This window comes from Cervus canadensis, chromosome 16, assembly GCF_019320065.1.
Source record: "Cervus canadensis isolate Bull #8, Minnesota chromosome 16, ASM1932006v1, whole genome shotgun sequence".
Classification (NCBI taxonomy): Eukaryota; Metazoa; Chordata; class Mammalia; order Artiodactyla; family Cervidae; genus Cervus; species Cervus canadensis.
The window spans coordinates 27,042,539-27,064,061 of NC_057401.1; the positions used below are offsets into that span (position 1 = coordinate 27,042,539).

General features: G+C 36.8%; 1 protein-coding gene across 4 annotated transcripts in view; it reads right to left on the reverse strand.

Moving 5' to 3' along the window:
• The window catches only part of PARP8 (poly(ADP-ribose) polymerase family member 8), a 187,786-nt gene that overhangs the window by 52,669 nt on the left and 113,594 nt on the right, over nt 1–21,523 (reverse strand). For all 4 annotated transcript variants that reach the window (XM_043488453.1, XM_043488451.1, XM_043488454.1 and 1 more), the window contains 3 exons: nt 13,727–13,787; nt 13,186–13,276; nt 3,405–3,471 (listed from right to left, as the gene is read on the reverse strand). In XM_043488453.1, the coding sequence (XP_043344388.1) occupies nt 3,405–3,471; nt 13,186–13,276; nt 13,727–13,787 (219 nt within the window). The remainder of the gene's footprint in view (nt 1–3,404; nt 3,472–13,185; nt 13,277–13,726; nt 13,788–21,523) is intronic.

Below are 21,523 nucleotides of genomic sequence, written 5' to 3' on the forward strand. Positions count from 1 at the left end.
TTCAAAAGGGGCAGGTGTGTCTCTTAATACTAGGCTGATTATTCATTTACCAAATTAACTCAGATTGCCAGAAACTACATCACTCAGACTTACTACCCCAACTTTGTCAGCTAGCTTAGATTGAATTCTGAGGAAATCTGGAATTATTGGGGGGGTGTTTATAGCTGTAGAGGTAGTGAGGAAGAAGGGGGTAAAACTGCAGTCACAGTCAATGATGCATGATTTCAAATTTGCAGTAAATCCCTCCCAGAGATCAGAACAGGAAACCAAGGTTTTATTTCCCACTTAATTTTTGAAGATATTTTTCTCCCAAGATTTTAGCAAAATTTAAATGTAACAGAACATCAGGGTCATCATTTTCCCCTGTACCTAACCTCGAATCCCCAGTGACACCGTACCAGGCAGATTCGGATTCTTTCCTCCTATGAAAAATTGCCATTCCTGTGTACCATTCCTTAAGAAACCTAGCAAGTGCTTCTCTGATTCTCGACAGACTAACCGAACAAACAAATTAACAAAACACAAGTCAAAGAGCTAAAATTGTTCCCACTTTCATGTAACATTTGCATTCTAAAGTGTGACTTCAATATCTAAAACTAGTAATTCTTAAACTTGAACACCCAAATCCCTACCTGTTCTTGGATTTGAAAGGGAGGAGTTAACTATCTCTGTAAGAAATTCAATATGGTGTTTCATTTAAATGGTAATCTGAAATATACATATGAGTACATTTGGTATAATGGACACTCCCTTAAAATAGAGATTTCGGTGCTCACACTGGTCTTTGAATGCTGGCACTAAGAAGAACTACTACAATTGCCATTGGCTGATGATAAAAGAAGGGAAAAAGACCTCAAGGTAAATTATACATTCACATCAAGTGAAGACCAGATGATGTCACAGTCAGCTATTTGAACAAAGTCTCCAGGGTAGTTCAGATAGAGAAATGGGAGTATACATGGGCAATGTGATGATTTTCTACATGGTGATTTCAAAAGAAGTGTGCACCACCACTGTAACCAGTACTGTGTTCAAACTGTGGTGGTGAAACAGCTGCAGCGAAATGACATCATCCATCAAGTTAAATTCCTGTATTAATTTGAAAAAGCGAGTTTTTATTTCAATTTGCACATCAGTTATAAATTGAATATTGGTTTATAAATTTGAACTCAACATGTGAATAATTTATACTATGCTTTATTTGCATGTACTTAAGGCACTGCTGGAGATTCACAATATACGTTTCCTTTTAAAAAGTAGCTTAAGTTTGATTAATGCCAATTGAACATAAAGAGTTTAAGATTATTTCCATAGTCTGTGATATGCTTAGCCTTTGACTAATAGATGGCCTACTCAAGACTGATCACTATATTACATGTTTGGAGTCAGTTATTTTTTCCTCCAGGCTCTTTTAATGACTTCACGTTTTCCCCAATATCTACTCAATGCTGAAAATATATTCCAAGCCTTATTAAGGCAAGGGAGTATCTAGGATTGTATGAGAGACAGATTAGTGGGTGAATCAAAAATACTGATGTGGAATCAAATCCTGGCTCTACCACTCTCTCAGTGTGTGAGCTTAAAGCAAGTTGCGCCTGGGCTTCATCATCTAGGAAACATGGAGGGTATAGTACCTGCTTGATAGGGTTGTTATGAAGATTAAGGGTGGTGATGTACATCATTATTCAAAGTACTTAACAAAAACGCAGCACTGCATGAACTGCTGCAGCTACTGCTGTGGTTTAGAGTCTGTCTTATTGCCAGAAACACAAAAGATGAAGAATCACAGCAAAATTTAATGGGCGTTTCTTATTTCCTGGGCAATAACAAAAGGCCTAGATTCTAAATCTGCCTTCCTAACTTGCTGTATGTTTCTGGGAAAATAACCTCTTTATATTTCAATTCCCTCTTATGACTTATTCTGAGAATGAGATCAGGTTTTGAATTTTATTATATATTATATTAGATGAGAGGATCACAGGCAAACCCAGTTATTTAAAATTAAGGAAAGAAACCAAATTAGACTAAAACTGATGAAAAAAAAGTTCCAGTTCATATACCAAACTGTCCACATAACTAAAATCTATACATAAAAGTAAATAACTTTTTTGAAAGGCTATTTCCTGGTGGATCAGTTGGTAAAGAATCTGCCTGCCAAGAAGGAGACCACCTGCAACGTAGACGACCTGTGTTTGATCCCTGGGTCAGGAAGATCCCCTGGAGTGGGAAATGGCAACCCACTCCAGAAACCCCATGGACAGACGAGCCTGGCAGGCTCTAGTCTGTAGAGTCACAAGAGTTGGACATGCCTCAGCAACTAAACATATTCTATAATGTGATTAAACAGTGAATATAGAATACAGATTTCCTTAATTTCTCAGGGTTGGGGATTACACACATCATTACTTTTTCTGAGCCCAAATGATGTACTCAAATGCCAGTACGGGTAGGAAGCTATTTCTACACTTCTGTACTTGTATGTTTCTTGTCTGGTTTGGACCAATGTCATTTCACTCTCCCAAAATATTTCTTAAGTGGCTTACAAAATAACATAAAGTAGAACGCTGGACTTTGGGTGATAATCATAGTCAATACAGATTCACCAGTTGTAACAAATGTGCCACTTGGTAGGAGATGGTGATAATAGGGAAGCTATGTATGTGTGAAGGCAGGAGGCAATCTCAGTACCTTCCTCTCAATTTTGCTGTGAACCTAAAACCGATCTAAAAAGTAAAGTCATTAAATTAAAAATAAATTTTAAAACGAAGGAGAAAATTGGTGAAGGAAAATAAAATCATGGTGGGGGGGGGTGGGAAGATGTGGCAAGGGAAGGTGGTACATAACTTGAATGGCTTAACAGAGAAGGCAGGCTCCATGCTTCGCTCCAAGACCTGTAAGATACTGGCTTGAAAAACAAAGTTCAATCGAAAAAACAAAGCCAATTAAGCTGGAAAAACATACCTAATTCAATATAGAAAACTGAGGAAATTTCTCTTCAGAGTCCTTAAAAAGAAAACACTACATAATACAAAGTGCTAAACATAAGTTGTAAATTGAATTTTATTTCAAAGATGTGGAATTCTAAACATTAAGAGTTTATTTTCTGATTTTCACATGCCTACCTTCTTAGGTGGAAGGCAGGCTGTTGCAGGGATGAGAAAGAATCCTGGCTGGGGGGCGGGGGTGGGGGGTAGGGGGCGGGGCTGGTGGAATCTGGCCCAGTTCTAAAAGTGTGCTGCGCCAGCTAAATTATTGATGTGCCTCCAAGCATCAGGATGAATTCCTCTCCCGAGGCATTTACTTCAAAAAGCTGTGCTGAATAAAAATGGGGTGGGGGTGGCAAGCAAAATGAGAACTCAGTTCTCTTTAATAGAAATTTGCTTTTCACTCATTGGAAAACTTACTTTTTCAGCTGATGTCCCAGGCCAAATCTCTCTTTTGTGGAAATCTGAAAGACATCAACAGTGGGCACTGCAAAGGAAAAACAAAAAAACAGTCTAAATATTGAGTTGAAACTCAACTATCAGCCAGGAAAAAGACTGAAAAGTAATATATATATATTACTATGTGTACATAATATGTATATACACATACATACACATTGTAAAGTAGTCTACACACAATGCTACACGTGGTTACTTATGCTTTATACAGAGATTCTGGAGATCATTCTAGGCTGCTATTGTTGTTGTTGAGTCACTAAGTTGTGTCCAACTCTTTGCGACCCAATGGAATGCAGCACTCCAGGCTTCCCTGTCTGTCACTAGCTCTCAGAGTTTGCCCAGATTCACGTCCATTGAGTCATTAATGCTATCTCATTAATGCTAACCATCTCTCCTCTGCCACTTTTTTGTCTTCTGTCTTCTTATGCTTTCAGTCTTTCTCATTATCAGGGTCTTTTCCCATGACTCAGCTCTTTGCATCAAGTGGCCAAAGTATTGGAGCTCCAGCTTTAGCATCAGTCCTTCTAATGAATATTCAGGTTTGATTTCCTTTAGGATTGATTGGCTTGATCTCCTTGCTGTCCAAGGGACTCTCAAGAATCTTCTCCAGCACCACAATTCAAAAGCATCAATTCTTCAGTGCTCAACCTTCTTTATGAACCAACTCACACATCGGTACATGACTACTGGAAAAACCATAGCTTTGACTACATGGACCTTTGTGGACAAAATGATGTCCTTGCTTCTTAATACACTGTGAGATTTGTCACAGCTTTCCTTCCATGTTATATACTAATGTATAAATATATGTATATGTAAGTGTACAATATGTATAATAATGATGATTTTCAAAAATATATATTAAGTGTAAATAGCAATGTGTATTACAGTTTGCACTCTATTCTTTAGGTGTAAGAGAGACATGTTTGTATACACATAGATCCTTTTTTAAGAATAAAACAATGGAGAATGACAGTAAGGCATAGGGAAATTCACTTTTCACTGCACACCATCTTGTGTGCTTAATGTTTTTATCAGATATGTGCATTTCTGTAAGCTAGTAACTATGCTGCTTATGAAACTGACAACCACCAAAAGAGTCACTCACCATTCATTATTCACTGGTTTAAAGGGTATTTATTATGTTCCTTCTGTGCCAGCCACTATAGATAGAGCTGCAAAACATACAAACACAAACACCCCTGCCCTTATAAGCCTTAGTAAACAGGGGGAGATGGATAGAAAGCAGATAAGAAAACAGGTAAAATGTCACAGAGTGATAAAGGCTCTGGATAAAAATAAAGAAGGAAAAAAAAATAAAGAAGGAAAACGGGGGAGGGGGCTAAAGGTTAGGTGGGCATAAAAAGACTTCAACATTAGATAATACGGCAGAAAGAAAACGGTCCTGGCCAGAGGAAACACTGCCCCTAAGGAAGAAATGTGCTTCACCACTGTAGGACCACCAAGGGGAGTCGGAGAGGAGTGAACAAGGTATCTCGTGAGGAGATGAGATGAGAGAAGGAGCACAGGCAGCTCCTTCTTTACAGGATCTTCTGTAAAGACCAAAGGCAGAAACAGGAAACTCAGCCCAGAGCTTACACTACTTACGGGAAGAGCATGGCAGCTGGGATTAGTGAAGGTGGTGAACGTTCTGGATTCACACTCTCTGGGAGATCTGACAGGTTTTGCTGATGGACTGAATTCAAAGTATCAGAAAAAGAATGGAGTCAAGGATGAATCAAAGGATTTTGGCTTGAGCAACCGGAAGTATAAAACTTACAAATTTCTGGGTGAAGGACTGTAGGAGCAGTGGGGAAGATTGGCAGTTTCACTCTGGATATTGTAAATTTGGGTGGGGAAGATCCCCTGGAGGAGGAAATGGCAACCCAGCTCCAGTATTCTTCTTGCCTGGAGAATTCCATGGACAGAGGAGGTTGGCAGGCTATAGTCCACAGGGTCGCAAAGAGTCAGACACGACTAAGCACCCATGCTCACTGTAAATTTGAAATGCTTGTTTGTCACTTAAGTGGAAAAGGTTAAGTAGGCTACTAGAGAAATCCAGTATTTACACACTTGGATGAGAGAAACATGCTAAAGAAATACATTTGGACGAGTCAGAACTTATATGTATTTAAAGGCATGAGGCTGGATGAGAAGCTATGAGTGAGTGTAGATGGAAGACAGAAGTTAAGGATTCGGCCTGAGCCACCCAGTATCTAGAGGCTCCACAGAGAAGGTTGAAGAGGAATAGCTAGGAGGATGGAAGATTCCAGAATGCTGCTGATATGGACATATGTTCACAAAAGTTTTCCAAGGAGGGGATAAACAACTGTTATAATATGCTGCTAAGTTAATTAAGATGAAGACTCCAAATTGGTCATCGGGTCATTAAGCAATATTCAAGTCACTGGTGACACTGACAAGAGCCCTGATTGTGAAATGATGCATCCAAAACACATCTACAGCATATTCAAGGAGAAAAAGGAGGGGGAAAATGAAGCAAGTTAACAGAGACAAGTCTAAAGAAGAAACAACAGTCATGGGAAGCAGAGTGCTAGGAACTAAATGAAGAGTGATTTGAGGTCTAAAGGTGTTTGTTTTAAAAATGAGAGGACTTTTTTTTTTAACTAATGGGAATCTTTTAGAAGAAAGAGACATGCGCAGTGTAAGGAGAGAGAAGGGTGTGTTAATTAGATGAAAGAGGATGGAAGCTAGTATGCAAATAAAAAGATGACCTTGTACGAGAGCATGGGTAGTACCATTCTTACTAACTGTTGCAATAACAGATCATTAGAACTAAGACTGTCTAATTACTATACATTCTCAGACCACACATGCTCCACACAGCAAAGCAGGCTGGTATCCCCACCTGCCTCATTCCCTGTCTTGGCCATTAGTCTGGGATACAAACACTCCACTGATCAAAGAAAACTGGTGCTAATCACCCATCAGTTTCTTTCCAGCAAACATTCTAATCCTTAATAGAGAATACTTAACTTCAATTCCATGCATCCCAAACCCAGGGCTATAGAAAAGTGAATTTAAAAAATCCTAACTTGAAAACTCAGGGGAATTATTCTTTAAAGAAAAAGATGAAAAAATTAGAACAGAGTGTGTTCTAAGAAGATTTAAGAAGACACAATCTCTTCTCTGGCAGATGGAAAAAGAAACTGGGAAGATGGAGGCAGAAAAATGAAAGGGGCCTGGCTTTTAAAAATGCAGAAAAAAATTCAAAATGCACTAGAAGAACTGAAATCTTCACCGAAGATAATTGTATAAGACAAAGGGAGAAAGAGAGAAGAGATATAATACACACAGCTATTTATCCAAAATATATAAATTATTCCTACAAATTAATAATACAAAGACCAAAACTTATTCATACTATGAATTAGCAGAAACTAAATGTCACAAACATTGACTCAATTAGTAGTATAAAATCTGAATGACCCCAAATTTTGGAATAAACTGAAAGAGCTAACAAGATGTTACTTCCAAAAATATTCCAAAATTCAAGTGACAAAATTCGTATACTATTAAAATTAATGAATGCAATTAGCTACTGAAATGTATTTAATGTATTCAAACAAGATGTTAGTAATCAGTTAAATTGGATATACATGTATGGGGACTCTATACTGACTCTGAAGTTTTTCTGTAAACCTGAAAATGCTTTATATTAATTTTTTAAATGTTTTTAAAAGTAATAATATTTACTAGCCAAAATAATCAGCTAGAAAATAAAATGGAATATCAAAGACCCACTAAGCAAATGAACAAATGTGTGTCTGTATGCTCAGTCATGTCTGACTCTTTGCGACCCCATGGACTGTAGCCCATCAGGCTCCTCTGCTCATGGAATTTTCCAGGCAAGAATATTGGAGTGGGTGTCATTTCCTCCTCCAGGAGTAAACAAATATTCAGGTATAAATTTAGCTAAAAGTAGTCTTTTAAGTAGACTATTAAGAGTAGAATCTACAAATAAATAAATATAAAAGTAGAATCTACAAGTAAATGACCCTTTACAGGAAAAGTAATAAATATCATAGAAATACTTATTCTCCCTAAATTAAAAGTTTACCTCAACCAAATTCCTCACAAAATACATTTTTGGGGACGAAAGAATGAAGAAGATAAACTACTAAAATATTTTTTGTTTTAAAAGGGAAGATTATTCAGTTTTTCCTTGTCTCTCATAATTTAGGTTGGGAAAGCAATAAGTGAGGGTTGCTCAAGACAGGTGGAAATTATTCCAACTCTGATCATATAAATATAGTGGTATCAATAATGAGATGATTTGCACAAGAAAACATTTTTAATAATGTTAGCTGTGTGTCACTTTAAACAAAAAGCAGCCGTGACCTTGAGACCATAGACTAGACTTACATACCAGCAATTTTCAAAAAAATATATAGTACCATAAAAATCATAACAATCTTGTCTTCTTATTTAAAATATATTTCCCCATGTACAATGAAAATAATCTTTAACTTCAAAGTGGATAAGGAGGTTATTTCTTCAATTCTTATCATTTCTGTTCACTCACAGATACACTGTCAGATTAGCCCTGGCCAAATGTTATAGTTCAGATAAGTATTACTCATACATTCTCCAAACCGAGGAACAAATGCTTTTCAAAAAGAACTGTTAACTAGGTCGGCCTAAATCTTGGATTTTTGCAAGTCATACATTTTTTGCAAGTTCATTTTACTATAAATGTTGATATTGTCAAAGACATTGCAAAACAATCTTCAAGAAATACTTTCTCATCTACTTATTTGCTTGCAATGATCCAAATCGTAAACTAGGATAAACTCTCATTATTTTTTCTAGAATAATAACTTCTATGTTTCTTTTTAGTATCCTTGTCTCTATTTCATATTATTCCTAGTTTTAAATCATATTCTTCCTTAAATTTCTCTGAGTAAAAAACATAGTCTTTGGGGAAATTTACTAGTTAAGCTGACAAAGTGAGTCAATCGTCCTGAACAAGCCTTATCATAATCGCTGCATTTTAGAAATAGGAGAAACCCAGCAAAAGGACCAGAAACTTGGAATAATGCCATCCTCATATGAGAGAAACTTTAAGCAAATTTGGCTACAAATGGAACAGATGGAACTAATCTTGTTGTTGTTCAGTCACTAAGTCATATTCAACTCTCTGTGACTCCACAGACTGCGGCAAACCAGGCTTTCCTGTTCTTCAGTATCTCCCAAAGTTTGCTCAAATTCACGTCCACTGAGTTGGTGATGACATTGAACAATCTTATCCTTTGCCACCCTCTTTTCCTCTGCCACCCTCTTTTCCTCACTCTTTCCCAGCATCAGGGTCTTTTTCAATGAGTGGGCTCTTCGCATCAGGTGGCTAAAATATTGGAGCTTCAGTTTCAGCATCAGTACTTCCAATGAATATTCAGGGTTGACTTCCTTTAGGATTGACTGATTTGATCTTTTCACAATCCAAGGGACTCTCAAGAGGCTTCTCCAGCAACACAACTCAAAAGCATCAATTCTTCAGTGCTCAACTTTCTTTATAGTCCAACTCTCACATCCATATACAACTACTGGAAAAAACATAGCTTTGACTAGATGGACCTTGTTGGTAAAGTAATGTGTCTGCTTTTTAATATGTTGTCTAGGTTGGCCATAGCTTTTCTTCGAAGGATCAAGCATCTTTTAATTTCATGGCTGCAGTCACCATTAGCAGTGTTTTTGGAGCCCCCCAAAATAAAGTCTCTAACTGTTTCCATTGTTTCCCCATCTATTTGCCATGATGTGATGGGACCAGATGCCATGATCTCAGTTTTCTGAATGTTGAGTTTTAAGAGGACTTTTACACTCTCCTCTTTCACTTTCATCAAGAGGCTCTTTAGTTCTTCTTCCCTTTCTGCCGTAAGGGTGGTGTCATCTGCATATCTGAGGTTCTTGTTCTTCTAACTATAGAACGGAATGAATGTGGAATCCTCTTTACTGTTTTTTTCCTCACACTTCTGTATTTTCTGCTTTCATTACAGAGAGTCTTTATTCTTCTTAATGGAAGAAATTATACACTAGCCACACTAATTTTTGAAAGAAGTGCATTTTAACACTGCCTGAATTCTGAGGGAAACAAAATTCACATCTACAAGAACAAAATTATGTGTCTTGGGCGACTGCTGATTTTGTTCACAACAAAATTCCAAACGATGCATAAATAAAAGAAAAGCAATTGATATATAAATATGATATCAGTAGAGACTGCAATCAAATTGAAAACAGAAGGGGAACATTAAATCAAAGACTAAATGATGAAAAAGTTTGCTTAATGTAGTAGAAGATTAATGGAAAAGTAACCTATAAAATCAGAGGTGATGGGCAAAAGACTAAGACAAATGATAAGAAGCATGAAGTACACAGGAATTAGGCCCAATCTGCATATACTGTGGAGGACAGATAAAGAAGGAAAAACAACAAAAAAATGACTGCATAAAACTTCCTTGAGGTGGAATAAGATCTAAGCATAGCAATCAAAAATAAATATATAAATGGTAATGACAAGGAAGGGGCTTCCCAGGTGGCTCAGTGGTAAAGAATCTCCATGCCAGTGCGGGATTCGACCCCAGTATTGGGAAGATCTCCTGGAGAAGGAAATGGCAACCAGTATTGGGAAGATCTCCTGGAGAAGGAAATGGCAACCAGTATTTTTGCCTGGGAAATCCCATGGACAGAGGAGCCTGGCAGGCTACAGTCCATGGCTTAGCAAAAGAGTTGGACATGACTTGACTAAAGAACAACAACAAAAACAACAATATCAAGGAAAATGAGGGGAAAAAGATCAATAAGTACACGCAACAAAACACAAACACAATCAAGACAGATTTCTCCCAAAGGAACAGAATTCATATACTTCACACACAAACTTTGGTGACTGCAGCCATGAAATTAAAAGGTCCTTGCTCCTTGGAAGAAAAGCTCTGACAAACCTAGACAGCATATTAAAGAGCAGAGACATTACTTTGCCAGCAAAGGTCCATCTGGTCAAAGCTATGGTTTTTCCAGTGGTCATGTATGGATGTGAGAGATGGACTATAAATCTATGGCTGATTCATATCAATGTATGACAAAACCCACTGAAATGTTGTGAAGTAATTAGCCTCCAACTAATAAAAAAAAAAAGAAAAAGAAAGCTGAGCACCAAAGAATTGATGCTTCTGAACCGTGGTGTTGGAGAAGACCCTTGAAAGTCTCTTGGACTGCAAGGAGATCCAACCAGTCAATCTTAAAGGAAATCTTAAAGGAAATCCTGAATATTCATTGGAAGGACTGATGGTGAAGCTGAAACTCCAATACTTTGGCTACCTGATGTGAAGAACTGACTCATTGGAAAAGACCCTGATGCTGGGAAAGATTGAAGGTGGGAGGAGCAGGGGACAACAGAGGGTGAGATGGTTGGATGGCATCACTGACTCAATGGACATGAGTTTGAATAAGCTCCAGGAGTTGGTGTTGGACAGGGAGGCCTGGCATTCTGCGGCCCATGGAGTCGCAAAAAGTCAGACACGACTGAGCGACAGAACTGAACACACAAACTAGCAGAAGTTTCTAAAGCACTTGAGCCTTTTGGGGGGAACTATTATGAGCTCATAAATTTATACCTGGTTAAATTTGTCTTGTTCACAAAAAAAAGAATCATTCTCCAGTATGAAAAATGAAGCATAACCCTCACGTTTCTTTAGCTTACAAATTATTAAACATGTAAATCAATTAACAGAGATGAAAAATTAAGAATTAAATTATGAATGAGTTGTGAAACTGAATAAATGGTACTGAACAACAAATCATCTGAACATGAATTAAAACATAATTGTTGACATATTTATAAAACCATGCAAATATGATTAATCTTTAAAAGATATTGTGAAGGAAAACCTCTGCCCAAAATTCAAGATTATATAAACACATGAAACAGTGGTAAAGGTTACATAAAAGTATGCCACACTGTCATCTCACACAGATGGAACTGAGTGAGTAGAGATGAAATGACCCACATTTGTTCCTAACCCTGTTAATTAAAAAAAAAATAGTTCAGACATGAGGGCTTCTTTTTCTTTTAATCACCATCAGAATAAAACAGAATAAGTATATTTCAAATCACTAAAGAAAGAAAAATGTCCCCACAATATGTGGGGGAAATAGCAAAAACACATATATCTACAGGCTAAATTATTATGCAGATATTACACATCATTCTGCTTTAGGATATTTAATGACTGGAGGAAAGGCTCATAACATTAAGGTACACAGCTATTAATACAATTCAATGTCAACCTTATGAAAATAAATCACATGTGTACAGAAAACAAACAACACCAACTGATTTATTCGTTCCTCAGTATAAAGGGATTATAAGGAATTATTTTCCTTCTTTATTGCATTTCTGTCTATATATTTTTTTTGCATTTATAAATATATTTATTTCTGTACCTATAATCAAAATAAAAATATGTCACCTCTATTTGTCTTTGCCTAGTATTAGGTCACATCAGTTACTATATGTTACTGCATGTTGATTATTTAGGTAGAATACACTATACAATAATTAAAAAGTGATGACAACAGAAATATTTTCAAAATGGAGACTTTCCTATATATTTCATAAACATGAAAGGGCAGATAGTTTTCTTATGTGAAAACTAACAACAGATGTAAGCTCCTTGATACACCTAAAGCAAAACATGCAGAGACCACAGTACTGTGTGTCCAGAAGATTAAAAATGTCTACAATTCCAAGACACACCATCTATGCCTGTGTCCCTTGATTCTGGGTGGGCTCTTTGACTATTTTAATGAATAGAATACAGTGGGAGACTCCGTGAGCCTTTTACCACAGCCCCTTTCTTGGAACACTTGCTTTTGGAGTCCAGTCACCATGCTACAAGAAGCTAAACCGCACAAAGGAGACACTTCAGTTGCTAGTCCCAGCTGAGCCCTGCGTAGTCCTGAGATGATACCTGCATCAATTGCTAGTCATCTACCCAGGGATCGAACCCAGGCCTCCCACGTTGCAGGCGATTCTTTACCAGCTGAGCCGCTAGGGAAGCCCGAGGATACTGGAGTGGGTAGCCAATCCCTTCTCCAGCGGATCTTCCCAACCCAGGAATGGAACCGGGGTCTCCTGCATTGCAGGCAGATTCTTTAGAAGCTGAGCTACCAGGGAAGCCCCATAATACATATAGATTACATTTAAATCCAGTAAGTCTTGGCAAGAATGATAATAGGGTCCTTTGTTATAAATAGTTCTTCCTTCAGATACATCAAAATCATCCCTTCAGGTATTAGAAAACAAAAATATTATTAATACTTCATTTTCAAAAAAGAAATATGTTACACAGGCTAAATTCATTAGTAATCAAAGATAAATTAAAATTAAATATCAGGTTCAGAAACGCAAAAAATTAAACCGAAGGGCAACTCTAAGTATAGTTACTAAGTGTTCATTATATATACAATTCTCTTTTAGGTTTTACTGTTTTTCTTTCACAGCAACTCATCAGCTTCTGAAAACTATAAAACTAAATGTTGTATGTTTCTGTTTACATAAATTATGTTGGTGATATAGCACCTCTGCTAGGACGCAAGTATATTTAAAAAGCATTATCAAGATAGTCTCAATTATGTTCAGAATTACCAAATGAACCATATTGTACTTCATGCACAGTGCACAACTGATGAATATGCAAAATAACAGGAAAATGAAACTAACCTGGGCCATTCAAATACTGTGTAAGAGAACAGTGTAATCGGACAATTATAGGTTCTGTTCGAATTACTTCCCATGCTACAGCAATCTCCTCCTGTGCAAATATTTGAAAGATGAATTAGTCATCTTTTAGAGTTCTTGATTTTTTTCCAAAATAAAAAATATATATGCTTTTAAAACTTATTTTGAAGAAGTGTTTATCATTAAGGTCTACAAATTATCTCAAATACAGGTCTACGAAATGAAAGTCAAAGTACTTTTAATTTTTGTCTTCATTTGAAAATTCAAATGAAAACTTAACAAATAAGGACATACTATACTACTGATACAAACCCATAATTTTAAGGAAATATTAAAAGAACTGATGGAGAAAACATATGCAAAATCTCTGCTTTTTCAACCAGTCATAGCATTTCTTCATAAATCACTTTAACAAAGTCATTATGTTTCTAATAGTATTATAAGAGAAACTAAAATTAAATCTCTTCCAAGAATAAAAGTGTTTTATAAATGCAGCAATCATTTAACATAAGTCGATACTTACATCAAGAAAGCTAACATCAATATGCAGATCAATATCTACATCATCAATGGCTCCGTATTCCCTGAAAGCAAAGATTAACATTATTGTTTCATTTTCTTTAAAAGACAGTGTGTTCTAGGTTATTTTAAATTAAAATTTAGTCATGAATTCTCATCCCTGATGTTCACAGATAGTTCAGAAATGACTGTGGACATAAATTAACTAACTCAATTTAGTTGGATTTTGGTCTCATGTGACCTCTTTATACCATATACATACCTTTCCATCTTATGTACAGGCAAATACATACATGAACTCAAGAGTTATTTGGTTCACAGTTTCAAATACCCCCAGTTCTATTTAACAAATTGAACAATCTTCTCATGTGATCACTTGGTGTTCACGGTGCTCTCTTAAGATTCAGAGCTGCCTCTAAGCGCAAGAAAGGAGTCTCTGACACGAGGAAGGGGTGGAGGGATCACTGATTGCCACAATAATATGCCTATAAATTTTCCTGCCACGTTAGAACATCAGTAGTTCTGAAACTTATCCAGGTGTTCTGTCACTTAAATGTCACTGATGTTTTGATAGGCAGTTTTACATGTCTGATGTATCCAAATTAAAACAAGTAACAACAGTATATTCCACACAAACAGGCATATTTTTTAAGATAACTAAAAGGCATAAAAGAGTAGCTTTTGTATTCCCGATACACTCACAACTCTATTTTTGATATTTTTATAAAATTCTGAAGTTACCAATGCTAATTATAGTGAGGGAAAAAACTATGATAACAGAAATTGTAAAAATTAATGGCCAATATTTATTGAGCATTTACCTGCCAGAAAGCATTCTAAGGATTTTACATGCATGTGATCATAATGCACAGTAGGTACTACTTGCTATTTAGTCACTAAATCGTGTCCAACTCTTTTGCGACCCCATGGACTGTAGCCCACTAGGCTTCTCTGTCCGTGGGATTTCCCAAGCAAGAATACTGGAGTGGGTTGCCATCTCGTCCTCCAGAGGATCTTCCCAACCCAGGGATCAAAACCGTGTCTCCTGCATTGGCAGGTGATTTCTTTACTACTGAGACACCAGGATGTCTATTACCATTTCCAATTTACACGTCCATTAACTGAGGCTCAGAGGAATAAAGTAACTCACCCATCATTGCTTTGTAGCAGAGCCAGGATCTGAATATATGCATCCTATTTAAATATTTATGCAGGTGCTTAGCTCTTTATTCAATAAACTATCACTCTGTGTTGGAAACCAGGTCAAACAATGATGGATGATCTCACTAAGTCCGCATCATAAACTTCTGACAGAGATAATATAATTATCCTCATTCGCAAATGAGGAAACTGAGGTTCAGGAAAGTGGAACAAGTTGCCAGAGGGCAGAAAAGTTGGTGGAAATTCAGACACAAGATTCACATTCAACCTCAAAACTGTCAAGTGCAGTATCTGGCACACAGTAAGTACTCAATGAACAGTTTCGTGTATGATGATATTCAAATAATGCTAATGTAGTACAAAACTATGGCACTTTTATAGGGTTCAGAGAATGCACTTTTATAATGATTAAATAGCGTTGTGTAATTTGAAGAATAAAGAATGCAGAAGGTCCGTTTACTTTTTTATATCAATGATCAAAAAATGCAGCATGTTAGAAACTAATAACTCAGCCTCTATGTTTTCTCCATTCTCTCCTTAAAAATATATCAAAACACTGAGCACATTTTCATTATTTATGAATTTACACTTTCTATTTTTTAATGGTTATTTCTAAAGGTTACATAAAGAAGAAAATGGATAAAATTATTCACATAGGAATTAACTTTTAAATTGCACGCTTCAAAACATCAGTGTTATAGAAAATAGATAAAATAATTCACGTAGGAATTAATTCTTTAATTACATGCTTCAAAACATCTGTGTTAATCATAGAGGATAAAAATTTTTATAATCTTGTCAAATTTAGACATTATATGCAAATTTAGATATAAACATATGCCAATTTGGTTATGAAATTATACAGAAACTAAGACAAGAATAAGGATCAAGAACAAGGAACCATTGCTTTTATGAGTCTAGCTCAGGGTTCAGAAAACTTTTCCTGTAAAGGTCAAAATAGTAAACCTGTTAGTTTTTACAGGCCACATAGTCTCTTTCACATATTTCTCTTTATTTTGGGGCCATTTTTTTTTACAACCCTTTAAGAAAAGCAAACACCATGAACTGTTCAAAACAGATCCCACGGCCCACTGGTCATAATTTGCTGACCCTGGACGTCAGCATACTATTCATAAATACAAGAAGTCAAATATCTAAAGTCAGACACGTCAAAAGGGAACTATTAAATACAATGATGAAGATAGATCACTAATGATGTTCAAATGACATTTTGGTGAGGGAAAGAGACCATTCCCATAAAGTTATAACAAATATGTACAAAGTAGAAATTAGGAAAAAATGAATATTGAATAATAAGGAAATACTTAAACTATGGCATGATGATATAATTTTTTAAAATTATCCATTACTAAAAATGTTGATATAAAAATATTTAGTATCATGAGGGAAATGTTCCAAATATAAACTGTTCACTGAGCAAGTAGAGTACCAAAACATTACGGAGAGCAAAATACTTTTTTAAAAATAAAATAGAAACAGGAAAACCAAAAAAGTAGGAAGAGGACTTGTATATCACATATAGGTTGTGGGTAACACTTTTTTTATAAAAAAAGCTACAGTATTTTCTAAAAAAATCTACTTTTTCTTATTACAATGGCAATACAGACTCCTATAAAATGTGAGAAAGAGAAAAACAGACAATAAATAACTTGTAATAAAATTTAGTACCACTCAGACACAATAGTTTTTCTTTACATTGATTCCAGTCTCCTTCATATATTAATATATCATTATAACACATATTATTACGGATAATAGGTACGTAAAAATTTTTGTCCTGCTCTTCCACTTTTTCCATAACTTTTTTTTTTACCTTGTGGAATATTCTTTAAAACCATAAATTTAAATCTATAAATTTATATGAATAAAATTATATAATACAACATTAGGGTGCTCTCAATTTTTTTACATTATTAATATTGATAAATGGCCCTGTGGATAGAAGTCTATGTGCAGCTGTCTTCTCAGACCTAAATTCTAGAATTAGTAATTGAAATAAATAGCATAACTATATTTGGTAATCCTAATATATACTGTTTAGTTACTATTTTTAAAAAGTTAAAACAACTTATAATCACACCAGCCAGGTTCTCACAGTGACCATTTCCCACATCCTCATCATCACCAGGCATTTTTTTCTCCCATCTTTGCCAATTTCAGAGGGGAGAATAGCTCTGGATTTACTTATGATGGCAAGACTTTGGTATATTTAGAAGCAGAGAAAAAGGCAGCAGAGAGAACAAAAGTCAATACAAACCTTACCCCAGCTGTTTTCTTCATAAATAGATTTCTAGACCACTTCAACAGAATAAATCATAGAGTTATGATTAGAATGTGACATATGTTCTTTATAAAACCTTTAATATGTGAATTTTAAAGTATTCTTTATATAATTTTTCAACACTTTTGTTTTAGTTAAAGAGCTTCCTGGGTAGCTCAAATGGTAAAGAGTCTACCTACAATGTGGGAGACCTGGGTTTGATCTGTGGGTCGGGAAGATCCCTGGAGAAGGGCATGGCAACCCACTCCAGTATTCTTGACTAGAGAATCCCATGGACAGAGGAGCCTGGCGGGCTACAGTCCAGGGGATCACAAAGAGTCAGACACAACTGAGCGACTCACTTTCACTTTCTTTCACTTTTTTCAGTTAAAAGTATCTTTAATTTCTAATACTATGAATTTCTTTCAAAAAAAAATCAGGAACAAAAGGGTTACAAGTGCAGTCTTTCACCACAGCGGAGCAGGAGTACAGCATTTCAAGGAGGCAGAGGCATTAAAGGTTTGCAATTAACTGGATTCTGCAGGTGTAGATCTGTAAATAGTTATACCTTTTCCTTTTATGCCACACTTCAAAGAATTCACAACAACATTGTGTGTATGCAAACCAATTTCTGTTGTGATGCCCTTTTTATATAATGACATTCATTTCACGTTTCCCACTGCGAGATTACAAAGCCTGATTACAGTCTGCCCAGATCCAACGACCCAGTCTCAGGATTGCTTCTGTATCTGAATATCTTTCAGTAGCCCCAATCTCATGAAAAGCAAATGCAGAATCAAGGCAAATGCTTGAAATATGAATGCAACTTGAAGTGTGAAGCCTGATATCTGATTGTATACTGAATGCTGTGTTGGGTTTATAATAATCCAGAATAATTCCATGCCCTGCCTGCATTTATTCACTGTGAAAAGATCATATCAAATTGAACTTGAATACTTTTTTAAGAGAAGGGAAGCGACACAAATGATCTGATGCAGTTGTTTCACTAAGAGACTGAGGTCTTGAGAAGAACTGCTCCATAAATTTATTTCCAGACATCTGAGTCAAATCTTTGAACAGATAGATCTTGAAATCCAGCCATTTGATTTTGAATATTTACATGTGATCTAGTTCATATGTATAAAGAACATACGTATGAAATATATGCTTTCTATAAACAGGCATTTTTAAGGGCACTATGTGTTAGAATTCTTAGCAGTTCATTCTCCCATTTTTTAATGGAGTTTATCAAGAAAATTAGAGATACCAAGGGAACATTTCATGCAAAAATGGGCTCAATAAAGGACAGAAATGGTATGGACCTAACAGAAGCAGAAGATATTAAGAGGTGGCAAGAATACACAAAAGAACTGTATAAAAAAGATCTTCACGACCCAGATAATCACGATGGTGTGATCACTCACCTAGAGCCAGAGATCCTGGAATGTGAAGTCAAGTGGGCCTTAGAAAGCATCACTATGAACAATGCTAGTGGAAGTGATGGAATTCCAGTTGAGCTATTTCAAATCCAGAAAGATGATGCTGTGAAAGTGCTGCACTCAATATGTCAGCAAATTTGGAAAACTCAGCAGTGGCCACAAGACTGGAAAAGGTCAGTTTTCATTCCAATCCCTAAGAAAGGCAATCCCAAAGAATGCTCAAACTACCTCACAATTGCACTCATCTCACACGCTAGTAAAGTAATGCTCAAAATTTTCCAAGCCAGACTTCAGCAATACGTGAACCATGAACTTCCAGATGTTCAAGCTGATTTTAGAAAAGGCAGAGGAACCAGAGATCAAATTGCCAATATCTGCTGGATCATCGAAAAAGCAAGAGAGTTCCAGAAACACATCTATTTCTGCTTTATTAACTATGCCAAAGCCTTCAACTGTGTGGATCACAATAAACTGTGGAAAATTCTGAAGGAGATGGGAATACCAGACCACCTGACCTGCCTCTTGAGAAACCTGTATGCAGGTCAGGAAGCAACAGTTAGAACTGGACATAGAACAACAGACTGGTTCCAAATAGGAAAAGGAGTACGTCAAGGCTGTATATTGTCACCCTGCTTATTTAACTTATATGCAGAGTACATCATGAGAAACGCTGGGCTGGAAGAAGCACAAGCTGGAATCAAGATTGCCGGGAGAAATATCAATAACCTCAGATATGCAGATGACACCACCCTTATGGCAGAAAGTGAAGAAGAACTAAAGAGCCTCTTGATGAAAGTGAAAGAGGAGAGTGAAAAAGTTGGCTTAAAGCTCAACATTCAGAAAACTAAGATCATGGCATCTGGTCCCATCACCTCATGGGAAGTAGATGGGGAGACAGTGGAAACAGTGTTAGACTTTATTTTTCTGGGCTCCAAAATCACTGCAGATGGTGATTGCAGCCATGAAATTAAAAGACGCTTACTCCTTGCAAGGAAAGTTATGACCAACCTAGACAGCATATTTAAAAGCAGAGACATTACTTTGCCAACAAAGGTCCACCTGGTCAAGGCTATGGTTTTTCCAGTGGTCATGTATGGATGTGAGAATTGGACTGTGAAGAAAGCTGAGTGCCGAAAAATTGATGCTTTTGAACTGTGGTGTTGGTGAAGACTCTTGAGAGTCCCTTGGACTGCAAGGAGATCCAACCAGTCCATCCTGAAGGAGATCAGTCCTGGGTGTTCATTGGAAGGACTGATGTTGAACCTGAAACTCCAATACTTTGGCCACCTCATGTGAAGAGTTGACTCATTGGAAAAGACCCTGATGCTGGGAGGGATTGGGGGCAGGAGGAGAAGGGGATGACAGAGGATGAGATGGCTGGATGGCATCACTGACTCGATGGGCATGAGTTTGAGTAAACTCTGGGAGTTTGTGATGGACAGGGAGGCCTGGCATGCTGTGATTCATGGGGTCACAAAGAGTCGGACACGACTGAGCGACTGAACTGAACTGATTAAGATAAGATCCTCATTAAGGACACTACATATGCACTTACAATATATTAAACACTTGACCGTCTATGTTGGTCCTCCTTTCTCTATAAAACCACAGCTTGTTTATTATACTGTTATGATGTTTTATAATACTATCTAATCAAAATTAGCAGGGACTGTTCTGGTTATTAAAAAAAAAAGCTTTCTCTTATCAACTGTCGAGCAAATCACATGTATAATACACATACATGAAACTCTACCACAAGTTTTTGAGAAATAAACCTCTATTGCTATTTAGTTACTGCTTTCAATAATTGGACAGTTATATTTTGAGAAGAAATATATTCTGCGAAGAAATATACACCTCCTTCTGACATCTGAAACTCAACAGCTTGCGTGTCTATCTCTGCATGCCTACTCAGCGTGCGCTTCATGCTCCGTGTGGGAGAGATGCTTGTGAATGGGCCAAGATTATTCAAACTCAGTAGTCAGAAAGAAATCTTGGCATTTTTGCAAGACTGCATTCACGGTAGCTATATATTCCTCTAAAGGACAATAGGACTGAGACGAATTTAAAAATTGGATCCGGGTAAGAAAGGAAACCCATCTAAACTAAGAGTGTCAAAGAAGTACAGTGTAAACAGTTGTTAAAACTCTGACCCCCATTTAAAAATCCTTGGTTTTGCTTGAGGAAAGCATGGGTGCTGGAAGCAGAGGTGACTGTCGGGGATCTGACATTCTGAAGCTTATATCTAGATTTTATGCCAGTGCTTTTGAAAGAGTCTCCCTTTTGTTTCTTTCTTCTGTGTGCCTCCTGCCATCACGTTCCCCTGGTGTTCACAGTCAGACTGTTTTCGCCTCAGCTCGGATTCAGAAACAGGAGAATCAATGTGCTGCAGAGGACATTACAAACATCCAACCCAAGATCTGTTGACGAACGACATGCTTCAGTGTAGGGTAAGTTACACTGTAGTAACCAACATCCTCAAGCACTCACTGGCTTAACATACAGAAAGGATTTATATTTCACTCACGCTACCTGCTTACTATGGAATCAGAAGGAGAGAGAGAACACTATTCACTGTAGTCACCAAGGGGCCCAGAGAGTGGTGGAGTCCTGAAGATATGGGAACTCACACACTAGCACTCTGGCTCATATTTCACTGGCCAACACTAGGTTGCAGGTCCACTGCTGATGTTATAAGAGCTAGTGAAATGCGATCCTGCCATCTCCCAGGAGAGCCAGATGTGTTAGGGTGTTTAAACTAACCCACTACTTATGGAAATCCAGAGACATTTAAAGTGGACCACTCTGACTTACGTGGCTTTTTTTTTCTTTTTATTTTCTTTCTCTCTCTTCCAGGAGATATATGTTTGGGTGGTGGGCCTGATAGTAGTACACCTTCCTCAAACCTTAAAAACATCTT